The sequence below is a fragment of the Pseudozyma hubeiensis genome, assembly GCF_000403515.1.
Source record: "Pseudozyma hubeiensis SY62 DNA, scaffold: PHS52, whole genome shotgun sequence".
NCBI lineage: Eukaryota > Fungi > Basidiomycota > Ustilaginomycetes > Ustilaginales > Ustilaginaceae > Pseudozyma > Pseudozyma hubeiensis.
The window spans coordinates 208,200-226,616 of record NW_012133834.1 but is presented as its reverse complement, the minus strand read 5'-3'; the positions used below and the strand labels follow the sequence as shown (position 1 = coordinate 226,616).

At 56.5% G+C, this 18,417-nt stretch overlaps 5 protein-coding genes across 5 annotated transcripts; 2 read left to right on the top strand and 3 right to left on the bottom strand.

Annotated features, from left to right (window-relative positions):
• Positions 1-210: 210 nt before the first annotated feature.
• Positions 211-2,634, bottom strand: PHSY_005668 (hypothetical protein; the record flags this gene model as incomplete). The annotated part of the gene is made up of 1 exon (XM_012336276.1): positions 211-2,634. The coding sequence occupies one exon, from the start codon at positions 2,632-2,634 to the stop codon at positions 211-213; it is 2,424 nt and encodes an 807-aa protein (XP_012191666.1).
• Positions 2,635-5,821: 3,187 nt separating this feature from the next.
• PHSY_005667 (hypothetical protein) lies at positions 5,822-8,113 on the bottom strand (the record flags this gene model as incomplete). Its single annotated transcript, XM_012336275.1, has 1 exon — positions 5,822-8,113. One exon carries the CDS (start codon positions 8,111-8,113, stop codon positions 5,822-5,824), a length of 2,292 nt encoding a protein of 763 aa, XP_012191665.1.
• Positions 8,114-8,671: 558 nt separating this feature from the next.
• PHSY_005666 (hypothetical protein) lies at positions 8,672-10,678 on the top strand (the record flags this gene model as incomplete). The annotated part of the gene is made up of 1 exon (XM_012336274.1): positions 8,672-10,678. One exon carries the CDS (start codon positions 8,672-8,674, stop codon positions 10,676-10,678), a length of 2,007 nt encoding a protein of 668 aa, XP_012191664.1.
• A 176-nt stretch (positions 10,679-10,854) lies between these two features.
• On the bottom strand, positions 10,855-17,475 carry PHSY_005665 (hypothetical protein; the record flags this gene model as incomplete). The annotated part of the gene is made up of 2 exons (XM_012336273.1): positions 10,855-17,028; positions 17,233-17,475. 2 exons carry the CDS (start codon positions 17,473-17,475, stop codon positions 10,855-10,857), a joined length of 6,417 nt encoding a protein of 2,138 aa, XP_012191663.1.
• Positions 17,476-17,671: 196 nt separating this feature from the next.
• Positions 17,672-18,325, top strand: PHSY_005664 (hypothetical protein; the record flags this gene model as incomplete). Its single annotated transcript, XM_012336272.1, has 1 exon — positions 17,672-18,325. One exon carries the CDS (start codon positions 17,672-17,674, stop codon positions 18,323-18,325), a length of 654 nt encoding a protein of 217 aa, XP_012191662.1.
• Between the last annotated feature and the right edge of the window lie 92 nt (positions 18,326-18,417).

Below are 18,417 nucleotides of genomic sequence, written 5' to 3'. Positions count from 1 at the left end.
ATTGTGGGAATGGATCGAGAATGAACCACGTCTCAGACCTCAATTATGATTGTACTCGATTGGCAAACACACAAGAACTTCCACGAGTCTGCAAGCAATGATACCATGACAGAAAAGATATATTCATGATCTACAGTACACCATGTACGACGTAAACGCTACGTGAGGGTGAGTCAACACGACACCAGGGAAAGGGAGCGCGACCTATCTTCAAGGGTTGTAAGGTCGGAAGTCAGCGGGAGCTGGGGCGAATCCGGCATCGGGAGCTGTGAGGTACGAAGCCAGGTTGCCGTCGGCCGTGTTGTAAGGCGCGACGTTGCCCCACCAGCCGTTGGACGCAAAGTCGCTCTGCGGGCCCGAGGGGAAGATAAGGCAGAAGAAGATGATGACCGCCGAGATGGCAGTACCAGTGTCGAGGGCTGCACCCAGGACGTAGTTGTATCGGGTCCACCATCCGGTGCGGTACTTCTTAACGAGGTAGTTGAACACGAAACCGCACATGGCCCAGGCGGTGAAGTTGATACCGGTGGCAGGAGGCATGAGACCGGTACCGGTGAAGATGACGGGGGTGTTGACCTTGCGCATGAACGATCGGGGGAACTTCTTGGTGAGAACCCAGATGATGACGGGGAAGATCGCACCGACCATGAACATCCACAAGAGCTTGCCATACTGCCTGCCTGGCGAGAAGACAGCAGCAGGGCCGATCAGACCCCAAATCTGCGAGGCAGTTCCAAAGACGATGAGGTAGTTGCAGGTAAAGTCGTCGGACGCCTCGGGAGTGCAAACGTTCTTGATGTTGCTGAAGACCCAGTTCTGCACGCCGATCGTCACGAACGCGCTGACGGTGATCGCCGCCACCTGCGCAATGAACAGGTCCTTGGGAGGGATCTTCATGTAGTGGCCGAGCTTCATGTCGGCGGTGAACGAGAGACCCTGGTAGACAGCCATGTAGCAGAACACCTTGAACATCATCATGCCCGTAGCCGAACCGGGGTGCATGTAGCCGATGATGAACTCGGAGATGACGTTGAGACCAACCTCAACGTTCGAGATGGCGTACACAATACCGACGGGAAGCATGAAGAAGGCACCAATGATGAGCGAGATGATGAACGCCCAGACAGGGAAGTCGGTGGCGTAGCCGGCAGTGCATCCGATACCCATGCCCAGGCAGATGAAGAAGAGGATGGCGTACCAGAGCTTGGGCACCTCGGGGTATCGCTGCATGAGACGAGCGTGGATGTCGCGCTCCTCGTTGATCGAGGTGGTGAACTGCTTGTAGATCTGCTTACCGTGGAAGAGCGCGACGTGGACGATGATGGCGGTGATGGAAGCAAAGGAAAGGGCGAACGAGACGGCGTAGGTGACCGAGAAGTACTGCTCTGAGTATGCGTTGTATCCGGCAGCGTCAAAGTGAAGGTGGTCGGCGGTGGTGACCTTCTTGGTCTTGTACCTGTTGCCGAAGCGGTCGTAGACACCACTGGTGGAGAAGGGCAAGTAGGCAAAGTTCCAGACGTTCTTGTAGTAGAGAATGGGAGCGATGAAGCAGTAGCAGAACAAGAAACCACCGAGAACGTTTGCCTGCGCCCACCACGGGGTGTAGATGGGGTTGCCGTTGTAGGAGTACTGGTTCCAGTCGAAGGTGAGCGGGATGAGACCGAGACCCTGCTGGGTACCGAGCATCTGGTTGAGAGGAACGTTGTTCGGCGCAATCATGCAGAACCAGTTTCCGACACTCATGGCTGCGAAGAGGTACCCAGGAACAAAGTACCATGCGAAGGCAGAGGCGACGGCGATCATGAAGAACTTGTATCGCGACATGTGACCGGAGCCGGTGTCGACCTGTCGGTGAAGGGCGGTGAAGAGCGCCGTGTTACCAAGGTTACCGGGCCAGATCATGGCTGCGGGCCATACGAGCCAACGACGGAAGAAACCGGCCATGGAGAAACCGATGAGCTGCGAACTGAGAGTGAGGAGGATAATGTAGCCAAAGCCCCAGTCGAATCCGTACAGGATTCGCTGGACGGCAGAGACGTTCGTAGAGTAGGCACGCTGGTAGGTGACGTTGCTCATGACGGTGATGACAGTGTGCTCCTTCACGTTGAAAGGACCAGGGTTGAGGGTAAAGCTGCCCAAGGGCGTCTTGAACACTTTGGTAGGGAGGACCTTGGCCATAAAGACACCCATAGGGTATGCGAGCAGCTGGGCGACGAACGAAGTGATGGTGGTGGTGGGGTATCGGTAGCTGAGAAGCTGGTTGACACCTGGAATGACAATGGTAAAGAGCATACCAAGCACCCAGGTACGGAAGGTCATGACGGGCATGGATGGATCGTCGACGTTGGAGACGGCGGCGCGCACCTCGGGATAGGGCGAGTCCTCCTCGAGCTCCTCCTCGATCTGAGCCTCGGCCTTATAGTCGCCCTGCTCGATTACGTGCTCGACGGCGTCGATCTTTTCAGTGGCCATGTTGGGATCATTGATGCGGTGGTCGAGAAAGTCGGCCTTGAGGTTCTTCTCGACGTTGTGGAGTTCAGAGATGCCAGGCGTGGCGAGCTCTTCCTTGGAAGAGCCCTTGGCATCCGAAGAGCCGTGGCTCGCGGTGCGAGCAAGGTCAATCTCGTTGACCATCTTTCCTTTTCGCGCGCTCACGGGGGAAAGCAGTGGGGAAGGAGAGGGAGAAGGGGAACCGAAGAGGGGGTGGGGTTTAACGTTCCAAGAAGGGATACGACGACGATTAGGTTTTTGAGGGGAAAATCAGCCTGGGCTTTATATCTTCCCTATGGGCGACTGAAGGAGAGAGCGGAATGGACTGCGCCGTCGGATGCGACAGTCGCTGTGAATGCAACAACGCTATCTCTTCGGCGCAGAGCGATGTGTGGCGTTCCTGAAGCTGGAAACCACGGTCGAGATCCACTTCCAGACTTTGGCGTGATTTGGCTCGGGCAGGTGGCAATTCCGACGACTGTCCACGCTACAATATGCACGACCAGAGTCACAGCGACAAAGGGGAACGGCGAGACACAGACCCAATCCGAAGAAGCGAGGCAGAGCGCGAGCAATAATTCACTTAGCTCGCCGGCGTGACCCGGCTAAGTGTATGCTGCACCATGTCAGCAAGCGAGAAGCAGCACCGACGAGCTGATTGGATGCTCGGTGTGCGGGGATAGACCCAATAGATAGTCGCGAAAGGACAAGAGGGACTGACCAGAACGGAGGCACAATGCCCGCGGTTCGGAGAGATGCCTTCCGAAGCGGTTGCTCCTTGTCAAGGAAGGCCATGATCCTGCAGGTGTGCATAAACTCGACCAGAAAAGACAAATTTAGTGCAGCAAAAAATATTTTTAAAAAAATCGTTCTAGTCGGACGACCTGTTCAGAGACCGCGAGCCCAAGGTGGGATCTACTTCCTATCTGAAGTGCAATCACTTTTTGCCGCACAAGAAAGCGAGATTGACCGGTGCAGCATAGCACTGTAATTTTTGCTTGCTCGAACAAAGCCTGGCGGCTCGCCTCTTGCACAGATGCCTGCTGCCGCTCGATCGGGAATTCGCCGAGTGTGTCCTGAGCTCATCACAGCCTCCTCGTGACTCTCACCGACAGAGTAGCCATCATCTGTTGTCTAGGGCGAGGTTGTATCAGCGCAGAGAAGACGCTAAACCGGCGGCGTTGGTGGCAAGTTCCGCGGCAGAGCACACCTTTGCCTCTGTGAGATTTGATTGGTCCCCGCAACAGATTCCATGCAGCAGCAGCAGCCTCTCAGCCTGAAGTGGATTTTTGTTATCGTTGATTTTTTAAATTTTTTCTTTAATAATGATAATATCAAACCAGGGAACGCCAAGGCAGGCTTCTTCTTCAGCCAAGACTAGTTGAAGTTCGCCAGATACCATTCGTCAGAAGCATGAATTTGAGTCGGCGGTTGGTAGACCCAACCGAGGTTCGGAGTTTGAATCGAATGGAACTTTTATTCATTGATAGAAGGAAGGGACGAACGACACTGTCTGCAAGGGTGAGTTGCACTCTCTCCTCCAAAATCTTGCGTCCGCTCTCCTGACTTCGCTTGACCTTGCTCCGCGACCGACAGCGCGATCATGGGACGAAGATCATGCTTGCCCAGCTTATCTCCAAGTTGGGCGACCCGCCAAGACCGTCAAGAGCGAGGTCGGGGTGGCAACGTTATCATCTGACCTTGACCACGGTGAGCGCCCTTTTCGGCCAACGCCACTGCGGAGTCGCGTGCACCGTGAACCAACATCGAGGGCAATATGCTCATAGTCTATCAGCTCATTTCAGATCGCTGAGATTCCCCAAACAAACCCATCAACCTGATTGGATCAAAGGTTGTACAGTATGGCACGACATCTGCCGCGGGAGGCAGCGGTTCATGTGAGCCTGCGGTTTGCAGTATGTCGTGCACGGCATCGATCGTTCAACAGACAACAAGACTTTTCCGACTCGCGAGCAATCAGAGCGGGCATCGCAATCTTCCAAATTTCATCCGTTTGAAGGTTCAATTGGCTGGGAAATGTGACAGCCCTCACGCCTACTCGATCTGCATGAAATTTCAACGGTCTTCGGAGCATGGCCTTCCGCACGCTCTGGCCGCTTCCTCTCAGCCTCTGTTCCTGCGCTGCACCCATCTATGTTGTCATTGGTTGGGGCGAGCAAGACGAATTGACAGTAACCGGTTCGCCATTGTGGCTGGACGTCTATCGCAAGCGAGCTTGACTGGGTGGGGTTTAGCTTATCGCACGACCCGGGCTATCAGAACATTTAGCCGCCACGCCGTGTTTAACGGCAGTACACACTTTTGCCGCCGAATGGGAGCGCTGACGGAATTTGCCACAGCTTGCTCATCGCAATGTTTCGCCACTTTGTTCACGATACGGTCGTGTCCCGACCTAGTAGACCCCTTCGAAAAGGTCGATTGTTTTGACAGACGGAAGTGCCGGCCGCGAAACACAAAATCGAAGCAACCGTCTCTTTTTGTCTGTCAACAAGCGGAGTTGGAAAGGTATTTCCCCTTGGCGGTCTGCGCACTCCCGCTTCTTGACAGAGCTTTGCGCGACGTGTCACAGAAGATGCACCAGATGGAGGACTGGCAAAGGGAGCTCGATGACTGTTGTAGCGCTACGATCTTCTATGCATTCGGTGCGGGAGCAGCGTAAGGTGTCGGGTGACAATTCGCCGAGCCATCGAGGATGCCTGCGGGACGCGCGTTTCGCCACAGCCGACGGTCTGTGACCACACTGCTCGACCCTCTCAATTCCTCCTGCTCCTATTGGTCGATCACAGATGCAGGCGCGACCCTGCAGCACGAGTGTGCGGTCGGAAAGCAGCCGATCTCTTGTGTGCTCGACAGATCTCGCTTCACGCCGAACAAGTACACAATCTGGTTGCTGCACAAGCACCGTTGATCCTAGCCTACCTCGTGCGTCAAGATCCGAGTCACTTCGCTACGCTTTGCATTGACGACAGACCAACTTGTGAAGCGGTCGCGGCTTTCAGGAACCGCTTACCGCACGCACCTTGCTCGCTGCAAGTTGGCCCCTGACTGGCTCTTGTCAGGCACGAAATTTGTCTGACGAGCGCTGTAAACAGCTTGATTGAGGCCGTTGACGTGCCTGACCCGACTGAAGATCACAGTGACGCTAACTTGGTGTCGAAAAGATTCCATGGCCGCTGAGCACGGAACATGGCAGCGACCCTTTGCTCACACATCAGTCATCCTGCACACCGGAATTGCCGACACATAATCATCTGTGATTCCTTCCGAGTAAGCCGTGTTACTGAGGGTGAAGCCAGGTTGACTTCCACCTCTACATGGCAGCAGCGGGCGCAGCGAATCCTTGAGTGTTCTTTTGCGAATGAGCAGACGCCAACGTACTGGTCGGCAGACCCGATCGAGCTGGCAGCTTGGCCTTGACTTGCTTCTCGTCCTCAACCAGCATATATTTAGCCTGCTCGCGTCTCAGTCGAGTATGCTGATGAGTCAAATGCTCACTGGGTGGCTGCAGGACCTTTTTGAAGAATTCGCCCAGCTGTTCGTACTGTCGAGCTTCGATCAATAGGGAAACGTATCCGTCTGGTCGAATCACCACCAGCGTACCTCGATCCTTAGCAACTCCGTACTTCTCATACGCTTGTCCATGTCCTTCGTGGTAGGTGTCGTCGTCGACAAAGATCTTATGGTAGTCGGGAGAGAAGTTGTAGGTTCCATCGTCTGTGGCGCGGTGGTGTCGAGTTGTAGACGGACGCAGAGCTTCGTGGTAGTCCTGCATCTCATTCTCGGCACGCGGCGTGGCAGAGACAGTCAACACCTCGACGACCGAGTCGGGATCTTGGTCTTTCGGTGTGAACATGGGCAAGAGTTGCCCCACCAGGTAGTCGCCCAAACATTGCATCTCGTTCTTGCACTCGGCATTGCGGATGTCGCCACAGAAGTAGACCACACGCCATCGACCATCCGAGACGATTCGATCAGCCAGCTCGTAAGGCAAAGCGGTAGCGTGGCACACGACTTGAGCAGTGTTGAAGCGTTTGCCCAACTCTATGCGAGTCTCTCCTGCCGATTCTGCAGAAAGACCAGCGTCGCTGATCACGCCGTCAGCAGGTGCTTCCACCTCACTATGGCTAACGACGGTTCCGCCTTCCACAGCTGTCTGGCTGCTACCTTCTGGCTTGACCGTGAGCAGCGATCGCTGGTAGTTGACAGACAAACCGGACGCGAAGCGGTTGCCCGCCTCGAACGCCCGCTGAAACTCGCTCATCGAGATACCAGCAGCATCTGCTTCGTCCTTAGCAGGCTTGCCGCTGAAGAGACGGCTGAATTTGTGGTCAAACGTGATGAGGTCCTGAGCGATTTGCTTGCGCTCCATCTCGTACGTAGGCAGGATGCTTCGCGGCGAAACACCTTTGACCACCGAGGCAATCTTCCACGTGAGGTTGTACGTGTCTTGCATCGAAGTGTTCATACCTTGACCAGCTTTGGGCGAATGGGTGTGGCATGCATCACCGGCGATGAAAACGCGGTCGTGGAGCGAAAACTTTTCGGCAGTACGTTGGCCAATCACGTAGGCGGTCCACCAGTCCAGATCCCCCTCTCCAATGTCGAGCTTGTACGGAGCAATGATGGCTTTGGCCGTCTTGAGGATCATCTCGGGCGTGATGTTGTAGCGATCGACGCCCTTGTTGAGCTCCGAGACCTGGATGTAGAAGCGGACCAGCCCATCTTCACGAGGGATGATCATCATGCTTCCGGACTCGGCAGAATGGATGGCACAGCGATTGCGTACATCGGGGAAGTCAGTGATGGGCACTGCGTCCAGCACGCCCCAGATGAAGGACGTCTGATCTCCTTCCATCTTGCTTCCCATCTGACGGCGGGTCCACGAGTGGGCGCCGTCGCATCCGATCACATACTTAGCATGGATGCGCTCCCGACTTCCGGGCTCCACATGGGCATTGCTGGCAGCTGTAGGCGAATCGTCAGGGGCCAACGACGAGCGAAACAGGCCGTTGGGAATGCTCTTGCCCATCTGGGTGGGCGTGGCTTCTTCCTCGGAAAGCTTACGAACCTCGACCTGGATAGGATAGGCTTTAGCATCATCGATGGCTGACTCGTCGACGGTCAGAGTCTCTGGCAGGACAGCGCGTTCGACGCTGAGCTTATTGTTCGAGTGCTTGGCGATGCTGTCGAGGAACGCCTTCTCGATGCGACCCTGATGAAGCACGCACTGCTGCCACCTCGAGATGCCAGGGATGGTGTCCGGGATCCTACCCGTCCTCTGCAGTTGGCCGTCAGGTCCTGGGTTCCAGAATCGAATCTCGATCATGCGGTTGCTTTGGCGCCAAATGTCCTCGGCCAGTCCGAAGCTTTGGAGAATCTCGAGGGTCCTGCATTGCAGACCGTCGGCTTGACCGTTGAAGATCTTGTCGTTTCGCTTGTCGATGATGCGAACGGACGCTCCTAGACCTTGGACAGCCAGCCAGTTGGCTGCCATGAGCCCAGCCGGCCCAGCACCGATGACGAGCACATCGCAGTACGACTCCTTGATGTTGCCATCTGTGACGGCGGTCGAGGTGCTGGTTTGAGCATCGCTTTGTGCCATGTTGCCGTTTAGGTGGTGTGACCAGAGTCCGCGTCGCTCCGTCTGTTGAACCTTGCTACGCAGTGTTGAACAGATTGCTTGGCCCGTAGAAGAGGCTCAGGCGGCCGCCTCGACCGACCGACAGCTTACGTGACAACCTTTATATAGCAGCGACTAGAGCTTATAGCCGCGCATACAGATGGTGTTCCGGTCCAGGTCCCGGTCCGACCAACGTGCGGGGTAACGAGCAGAGACCAACACTCGAAATGATCTGTGCAGAAGCTGTCAGCTGTTGGTGCATAAACTCCGCGTTAGCCAGCCTCTAAATCCGTCACGCCAAGCCCGGCTCAAGCGCGGGTTTACGCGATAAATGTTAGCATAAGCTAAATTCACAGTTGAAATTGGACCGTTCGGATATCGGGCGACACCGACGCTGCACGCTGACACGGACTGAGCACAAAGCGCCAGAAGCTTGCGAATCAAGGACCCTGCAGGTGAGCCAGATCATGCTCTGCTTGCTTCTCTCCCTACACATACACTGATCACCACGAGGGGCACGGCTGATCTCACTCTGTCACCATGCCGGGACCGTCAAGGAAAGAGCGCCACTCGTCGTCCTCGGACCTCGAGGCGGAATCTCTTATCTTGCATCGACTATCCACCGACGCTTCTGGCACGTCTCGCATTCAGTCCGTCTCTGGCGCCTCCGATCCCACCCCACGCGTCACCGACGCGTACGACGACCTCGATGCAGACTACGACGTCAAATCGCCCCGTATGGAGAAGCTTCCCGCCCGAGGTGTGCTGGAAGATTCCAACAATTCAACACGCATCGACAAGACCGGCAGACCAGCTTGGTTCCGTGGCATACTGGAAGGCGATGTGCCAGGCATGACGGGCGGTCGAGGTGCAGGTATGTCTGCCAGCATGGCCCAACGCAATCGAAAGCAGAGGGCGAGGTGCATGCGCCTCAGCATGATCGTCGGAGGTGGGCTGCTCGTGATCGGTGCGTTTGTGTTTGCATTGGGTCCAAAGGTAGGTGTGGATCCGAACAAGTTTTACGATTACATGGGAGACAAGTGGTACGGTGATAGCGGTGTGATCCCTTTCGAGTTCAATAAACCGGTCGGCTTTCCAGGCTTCTATACGACGGGAGTTCCTCCAGACTTTGCAGAGCACATGACGAGGACAGCCGCAGCACCGACGCAGACGATCGGCTCATCCCCGATGCAAACGACCATACCTGGATTTCAGGATGCAAACTTCAAACCTTTCGAACACATGGGACCGCTCACACCCTACCTCTCATCCTCCGGCTGGGGCGTAGACGATTCCAAATACTCCGGCACCCCAACCTCATCCTCTGGCACATCATGCCGCCTCACCCAAGCGCACATGCTGCATCGTCACGGCGCTCGCTATCCCACCGCGGGAGGACCGCCAGACGTCCTTCGCGATTTCCTCCGCCAAAACCCTGCGCTCCGCTACTCTGGCAGCCTCGCTTTCCTCAACAACTACAAGTTCGGGGTAGGGGAAGAGCTCCTCACCCCTGTCGGACGAGGTCAACTCTACGACTCCGGCGTCAAAGCGGCCCTCCTCTACGGCAAACTCGTGTCCGACGATCTCGCCGAACTCGACGCCCACAACAAACCTAAAACCCTCTTCGCCCGCGCCGGCAGTCAGCAGCGCATCGTCGACTCCGGACTCGCGTGGCTCAACGGCTTCTTCGGCTCCAACTGGACCTCCACCACCTCGTTTGAGATTCAGATCGAACACCCGGGTTACAACACCACTACGGCACCTGAGTTCGCGTGTCCTGCATGGTCACATTCGGGAAACTCGCCCGGTGGAGCGATGGCGGACAGGTGGGCGGAGACGTACCTGCAAGACGCCATGCTTCGATTTGGCAAGGACTTTGGAGGCGCGAAGCTGACCTCGACGCTGTTGTTCGCGATGCAACAGATGTGTTCCTACGACACGGTCGCTTTCGGATACAGCGATTTCTGCGGACTGTTCACGAGGCAGGAGTGGCTTGATTACGAGTACGCTTGGGATCTGAAGTTTATGAACACCAACGGTGCCACCTCGCCGCTGGGAAAAGCGTACGGCTTGGGCTGGGTCAACGAGTTGGTCTCGAGGTTGACCAAAACACCCTGGAACCAGGATACGCAGACGAGCGAAAACTCGACGCTGAACCTCGACTCAACCACTTTCCCACTCGATCGAAGATTCTACGTCGACTTCACGCACGATTCCACCATCACCTCGGTGTTGGCAGCCTTGGAGCTGCCCAACTTCGAGGAGGCGTTGAAGGTTCCAGAAGGTGGGAAAGGCGTGGACGAGAAGAGGAACTTCAAGACGAGCAAAGTGGTTCCGTTTGCAGCGAGGTTGGTTGTAGAGGTGTGGAAGTGCGATACGAAGGAGGAGGAGGAGTTGGTGAGGTTCAAGTTGAACGATGCGGTGATTCCGTTGAGTCAGTACAAGGAATGTGAGGAGAGGAAGGATGGACTGTGTAGGAAGGGGAACTTGTTGAAGGCGTTGGCGGGGAGGAACGGAAAGGGTTGGTGGGATAAATGCAAGGTATAAACAATTGTATAGCATCGCAATCACATCACCTTTGACCTCAGGATGTGGCAAAGACCGTGCACCGTCAACAGACCTCAGAGCTGCTTCTGGCGTTTCACTCACACTTTCGCATCAAGGATCACTCGGGAACGACCTGTGACTCGCATCTTTGCATTGCCTCCCTCAACCTTCAAAAATCACTGTTCGGGCACCTGCATGCTGACCCTCCTCATCCCTTCGCCCAACAACTTTTCCTTCTCCTTGCCGTCCCTCACGCTCCTCTTCCTCTCCTCCTCCTTGACCGGATCTATCATTCCCCTGGTGACACCAACTTTGAACAAGAACGTCCTCAACGCCTCGGCGATCTCACCGGGCAACGGCTCCTTGCTCAGCAGATCCACCGCCAGCGCATAGAACTCGCCGCTGTGCTTCGTAAACACCTTGTCTCCATCTTGCTCTTGCGCGTCGTCGAAAGTGCAGATGCCCGTGAAAATCTCGCCCACCACGGGACTCCATGCTGCGATGTTCCTCGCCTGAGTCTCGGGATCCAACGGCAAGAATCCACATACGATATCGTAGCCCAGCGGAACCAGTTTCTCTCTGATCCTGCCTTGAAGCGCCACATGATCCGCACGATCGTCGCCGTGCATTCGGACCAGGATGTGCACCAGTGTCGCCGCCGACGACGATTCCTGCTTCAGCAGATTGGGGAGTTGCTTCATGAATCCCACCTTCCACAGAGCGACGCGAAGATCCTTGTCGGCGTTGAAGCGTTTCGAAAAGGTGTACGAGTCCTCCAGGACGCTCGTAAGTCGCAAGAGTTGGGCAGCGGGCATGGTGAGGTACACCTCTTCGTTTTGCAGCAGCTCGTGCGTCGTTTCGATGAGCAAGAGTTGCAGGACGCATTTGACGATGATCTGCTTGAATGCTCGGCGTCGGTCTGAGCTCGACATGGGTTGAACCGCTGGTTGTGGTTCTGCCGCTTCGGGAAGCGGTTCAGTCGTGGGTCCGGGAGAAAGAGGATTGGGACGCTGGAATCCGTTCGTCCCCGCTGCCACACCCCCCACGACATCCTGCGGCGAATCGGCCGGTGCTCCCGATCCTCCGGGTGTGGACCCATCAGCCCTCAACACCGGATCAAACAACTGATGCGCCGTCGTAGTCCTGAACAGCTGCAAAAACGTATCCACCACCAACGCCCACTTCTCCTCGCTCAACTTCCTCACATTCTTCTCCAACAACCCCTGCAGGCAACTCGTCCCGATCCTCGCCAGCGTGTCGTTCTCCTGGCAAATGCACGCACACAGCAGATCCAGCAGCCCAGGGAGCAGCCTCTCCAACGTCTCAAAGTAGAACGTCCAGAGGTCGACCAGGTTGCGCAGAGCTTGGATGAGCGTCGTGCTGAGCCACACCGACATGTCTTCGTGCGACGAGAACCGCGTGACATCCTGCCGAGATCGGAGGACGGCAAAGATGGGGAAGAGGATCTCCTGGCACACCGTGTCCCAGAAGTCGGGTCGGAACGAACGACCGTACTGCTTGAGGATGGAGAAGAGACTGTCGAGCGCGACCCTACGAACCTCGAGATCGTCGCCGGTCATGATGATGTCGTGGAAGGCGAACAGCACAGGGAACCAGAATCGAACCATCGGATCGTCCGACATGGGTGTGCTCGCTGCAGGTCCCGGATCACCACCTTCTTCGATCGGGCATTCCTTCGCACTGAGCATCGCCTCGACCAGACCGCGGAGAAGCTCGGTCGCTTGCAGACTGATCTTCTGCTTGTTGGCTTTGGCGAAATGCGTTGCGCAGATGGCAAGGTCCGCAAAGGATCCATTGACGATGATCGCACCGAGATGTTTGACGTTGAGCTGGCGAACCAAGTCAAACGCATACGCAGAGACCCTCTCGGAAGGCGCCAGGGATGCCGCACCGAACACGCCGAACATCGTCCTCCACCCGGACCTGATGTTGTCCACCCTGGACTGGATCATCTGCTCCAAACACTGCAACACCATCTCCTTGGCCTCCAAGTTCCTGTTGCGCTGCATCGTGATCTCGAACGGCTTCAAGAAATCCTTCTGGAACTTGAAGTGCGGCAGTTCCTCCTTCTCCAAGAATCGCATCGCTAGCTGGCGGAGGGAATCGAGACCAAAGGCGGAAACGTGCACGTTCGGGTGGCAGCAGACCATGTTGAAGTGTTCACCAAGGATGGCCCAGATGTTGGACCATTCCATACGGATTCGACCCATGTTGTAGTAAGAGATCTCGACGAGCTTTTGCAGCGAAAACATTCGTGGATGTTCCGTCAGGCCTGACGACTGGATCTCTTCCCACGAGACATCGGAGAGCGCCTGAACAAAGTCGACGATCGCCGTACCGGACAGCGAGGCGCTCGAGGAGAATACCATGTCGGCTGCAACGGTGACCTCCGACGATGCACCTGCCTGCACCACTTCGCTGTTGGGCAGAGAAGGCGGTCTTGCTCGATTGCCGTTGGCACCGGCAGCAGGCCCCGACGCAGCCGAGGTTCGTCTTCCCAAATCAGGGAGCTGTCGACCGTCCATCCCGCCGCTGATAAGCTGGAAGCGCTCCAACTGGCTGACACACGTCAAGACTTCGCGCCAACTGCCCTTGAGATAGTTGCCCTCGCTGTGCGCTACTCCGAGCAGCGTCTTGATCGCCTCAACGTTCTTGCTCTTCATCTCGCCCAGATTGTTCAGGAATGTGAACTTAGCCAGCGTCGTCACGAAAGCGTTCCTCTCCAACTCCAGACCGAACAGCGAGACGATCTTGATGGCGTCGCGGAAACCCTCGAGACACTTCTCGACGACCTCTGCATCGTCCGACTCCTGCAGCGGTCCAGAGATTCCGGCCAGGAACGGCATCCAAGCCACCTCGAACATGGGCTTGACGTGCTCAAAGTGCGACGCGGAGAAGAACTGTTCCGCCGCAGCCCTCTGTTGCGGGCCGATGCGTCTCTGTGCACGAACCATGGTCCTGAATAGCGCCTCGGTCTTGTTCGCCATCCCCTCGGATTGCAGCACGTACGCTTCTCGTTGCAAGTCTCTTCCGACCGTGGCAATAGCATTGGCCAACCCTGACGACGCAGCCGCAGGTGCAGGAGCTGCCACCTCGTCCTTCATCTTGATCTCGTTGGTCTGAATCTCGTCAAACACCGAGCGCAGATACTCGTCCGGCAAGCTCTTACCATCGTCGATACCCGAGTTGTTCTTGACAAAGTCTTTGAACGTCATCCTATGCTTGACCTGCGGGTTGTGCGCGTCCGTGTTGAGCATGATGACCGAATAGGCGAAGACGTAAGCAGTGTCGGCATTGGCAAACGCGTTCGGGTTGCCGTGCACGAACCGCTCGGCAAACTTGAGCATGTATCGATCGATCTTCTGCGACTCTCCCGGCAACCTGAACGCCTGCAAGAACCGTCGAAGCGCATCCGTGAAACCGAGCCCCTCGAAGTTCATCATGTCGACAAAGGCGTGCATGATGGCATTGCTTTCCGGCGTACCTTCGCCCAAGAACTCGCCGATCTGCGCCTTGCTGAGACCGTCGGCGTAGAGGAGGAAGCGCGCTATGTCGGCGGGCTCGCGCGAGCGGATGAAGCCGTTCTTGATGAGATCGTCGATTCCACGCTTGGGTTTGAAGTTGAACTTGCGGATCGCCTCGAGAAGGATGGTCTTGCGTTGCTTGGCGTTCTCGAAGCGGCTTGGGTCGTCTTGTGGCTCGGGCGTCTGACCGCGACTGTTCTCGGATGCGGTGCTTGCGCCGAGATTGGACAGAGGACCTGGAACACCGGCTGAGGAAGCCGACTCCATGAGGTTTTCGCTGTCGACGGTGATGGTCTCGTTGCCGATACGGATGTCTTCGCTGGCGCGTGGTGAGCCGGTGTTGTCGCCAGGATGTCCGCCGAGGTAGTGACTTGCTGCTTCTGCTGGCACGGGAGCACGGCTCGACCAGACCACCAAGGAACGCAGCACCGAGCAGAGACAGTCCAGACTCTGTCGCTTCAGGCGTGCCTCCACCGACTGGTTGGCCGCGGACGGCGTCGACCCTGAGTCATGGGAAGCTTCGCCAGCTGCAGCAGTACTGAGTGCAGGTGGGATGGATGGGCCCGAGCCGCTCGCCTTAGGCAATGCAGCTCCCGAGGTCGAAGCCGATGCAGCATCCTTGTCACCCTTTCCGTCGGCATTGGGTGAGACGTGGGCCTGCGAGATCTTGGAGATGACGTTCATCAGACGCTCGTAGATATTGTCCAGCGCCGTCCTATCGCAATCGTAGTTTAGGTAGATCTCGACCAATGCCTGCGGATCTTGGCAGAGACGGATCATTACACCGAGTAGGATGGACTTTTGTCTCGCCGTGGAAGTACGCATCTCGAGGATGGGCAGGAAGATCTCATTGAGCAGCACCTCGATCTCCTTCTTGAGCTTCGTACGCATGCCATCTAGGATGAGCCAGAAGATCTCGCAGCTGATCTCGAACACCTGGTTGACGCTCGAGACGGCGTTCCGACTGAGACTGAGGCAGAGGTACTGCTTGACTGCTTGAACGAATTGGGTCTGCTCGCCGGTGGTGGTGCTGTGGATGATGACGCTGGGGTCGGTGAAGATGGCCATATGTGATTGGATGATGGTGAGGATGAGATGGAGCGAGAGCAGCTTTGATCGCATTGCGTGCGACTTGACGTCGCGCTCGCTCTCGGTACCGAGCGGCTTCATGGTGAGTTTGCATAGCGCACGCAATACGAGGAAGGCATCCTTGACAAAGAGTTCGGAGGTGCTCATGTTGGCTAGACTACCGGCATTGTCGCGTTCGGATGCGCCTTCGAAGGATTTGCGGTTCTCAAAAGTCTGCAGGGTGATCTTCTCGTTGTTCTCTTGTGCAGCAGAGCCGCTTGCGTCGTCACCTTGACCGGCAGCGTCGTCGGTGTGCGACGAGGTGTCGGCTTTGTGTGCATCCGAATGCCCGTTGGACCGCGACTGGGTCACGTCAGAGGTGCTGTGAGACGTCGAGACTGCGCCGGAGCCAGGCACGGTGCTTCGAGGGACACGTGCAAAGACGTGATGGACCATCTGCGTTAGACTGCCTTGAGCAATCGCCTGGTTGGCGGGCGACTTGCTCATGAGGAAGATGTTGTAGACGGTTCGGACCGCCTTGAGCAGACTGGATTGGTGGACGTGGACTGTTGTTGATAGCACCGAGGCGAGCAGGGCCTTGATGATCTGCAGCGCCACCTTGTCGTCCAGGTTCTCTTGATAGCAATCGCAGACCGTGTCGGTAACGAGATCCGCAAGCGTCTGTGGTGGCTGGCCGGCAGCGATGATGGCGCTTGCGACCTGAGCTGGGTCATCTTCGGCAAAGAAGGCGTAGCTGACGAGCTTGCTGATGCAATCGAGACTGGTGATGGTGAGGTTGTTGCTGCGCGTTCTGCATGCCAAGCGGAGAGGTTCAAAGACGACTCGTGGATCCAGGACGGGCTGCTCTTGGTCGGACGCTTTCAATGAAGAGGTGCGGGCGGCCGAAGCCTTGACCATGTCCAAAGCGATATTGGTGGCCTCCTTGAGCTCCTTGTCCTTTCTGGCTTCCTTGGCACCGGCGATGGTCTCCAACGCGCCAATGACAAAGACAGCACTGCCCTTGTTTAAGCTTCTGAGGCTTGAGCGCGAGTGGACGGTGGTGGCAGCGGTGGCTGTGGTCGAGACGGAGGAGGAGCGACGCGTCCTAGACATGCTGGCGCGCGAGCTTGATACCTCCGGAGGCGGTGGGGGCGCGGTGACCGCAACATCTGCGGTTGGCTCGGAAGCTGCATTGTCCACGATGGTCTGGCGTGTGTTTTGCTCTGACAAAGGCTCTTTTGCTGGTGGCTGCGGTGCTTCTGTTTGTACTTCTGTTTCCGTTGTCGGTGCGGATTGCGGTTGTGCAGCAGCTGAGTCGGTCTCGGGAGCTCCGCTGGCACCGAGTGCGTCGCCTTTGGAGGCGTCCGAGACGGTGATGCCGGGCACACTGGCTGTCGTTGAGGTACTTTCGGCGGGTGCTGCCTGATCCAATCGAATTTCTTCCGATGCTGGAAGCTGCTCCTTCTGGTGCTGTGGTAGTGCGTCTTCGGCGACTGTCGGTACAGAGGAGGTCTGGTCGTCGGTGATAGCTTGCTCTTCGAGACTCTCAGCCGCGTTCGTGGAAGCTGGTGGGTCTACAAGATTGGCGCCGCCAGATGGGAGATGAGGTTTGGTCGACGCCTCTGCGCCGTTTGACTCGTGTTCCGCCATGGTGCTCGAGGCTGCGAAAGCGTCTGAGGCTTTGCGGATGTCCAAGAGGCAAATGCGGGTGACGAGGATGATGACAGTAAAGGCAAGCTGGTGAGCCGCGGCGCAATAAGGCCAACACGACGCTCCGAAAACGTGCCGAAGAAGAATTATCGGCGGTGCAGAGGCCAACACGGAGCGCCCTCGACTCACAGCCGGCACGAGATACAGTGCAGCGTGGAAGTGTCACTTTCTCTTGGCTGTGCCAGGCTGCCATGCGCTTCGGACGCGGGAAGTCGAGTTGCAGCCACGCACCCGATCCACTGCACTCGCAGGAGCTACGCGCCGATTTCGGGCGGATAAAATCGTTTTTCGGAAAAGATGTGCAATCAGGATGTAACAGAAACAGGTTTTTGGTGCGCGTGTGTTGTTGTCGTCGAGGAGCGAGAGGCTGCTCTCATGCAGGGTCAGTCGAGTGTTGATCTCCGCCAAAACACGCGTTGGCGGTCCAACATGCGACACCCCTGAGCCACCAAATTCGTCCCTGAGTTCCAACATTGTTGGATCTTCACCACCTACCTACCAACCGTCGACAGCCTCATCCGCGCATTTCCTACCACATCGCATCGCTCACTCGCTTGCACGAAGCATCTACTGCGGTCCAAGCAGACATCTCGCCGTAGATACCTCTGAATAATCTGCCAAGTCGAAAAACCCTGGATTGTACTTTCGAAACGCAGCAACTCTGTCCACCATGTCGTCCTTCTTCGGCCTCTCGAAAACGCGCACCTTCAAGCCAAAGCGCAACATTCCCGAGGGTACCAAACAGTACCAGCTCAAGCGATATGCCGAAGCGACACTCGGCAGCGGCAACCTCCGACTCGCCGTCATCCTCCCCGAAGGCGAGGATCTCAACGAATGGCTAGCCGTCAACACGGTCGACTTTTTCAACCACGTCAACATGCTCTACGGAACCATCACCGAGTTCTGCACACCCACCGAATGTCCCGTCATGTGCGCAGGTCCACGATTCGAGTACCACTGGCAAGATGCCAACTCTGCGCTCTACCGTCGTCCCACCAAGATGTCGGCACCGGAGTATGTCGATTGCCTGATGAGCTGGGTTCAGTCTCAGCTGGACGATGAGAACCTGTTCCCGAGCAAGATCGGCGTTCCTTTCCCCAAGAACTTCCCCGCCGTCGTCAAGTCCATTTTGAGGAGGCTCTTTAGGGTCTACGCTCACATCTACAACCATCACTTTGCGCAGGTGTGCGCACTCAGCATCGAGGCGCATCTCAACACTTCCTACCGTCACTTTTTGCTCTTCATCACCGAGTTCCAATTGGTAGAACCGAGAGAACTGGCTCCATTGGTAGAGCTCAACGAGGCAATTCTGGGCGAAGCATGATCAGAGGTGAGATGTGGTACCAACGGACTTTTTTCTCTCTTTGTTTGCTTGTCTTGCTTTGTGTTTGCGACCATTCATGCTAATGCAGACTT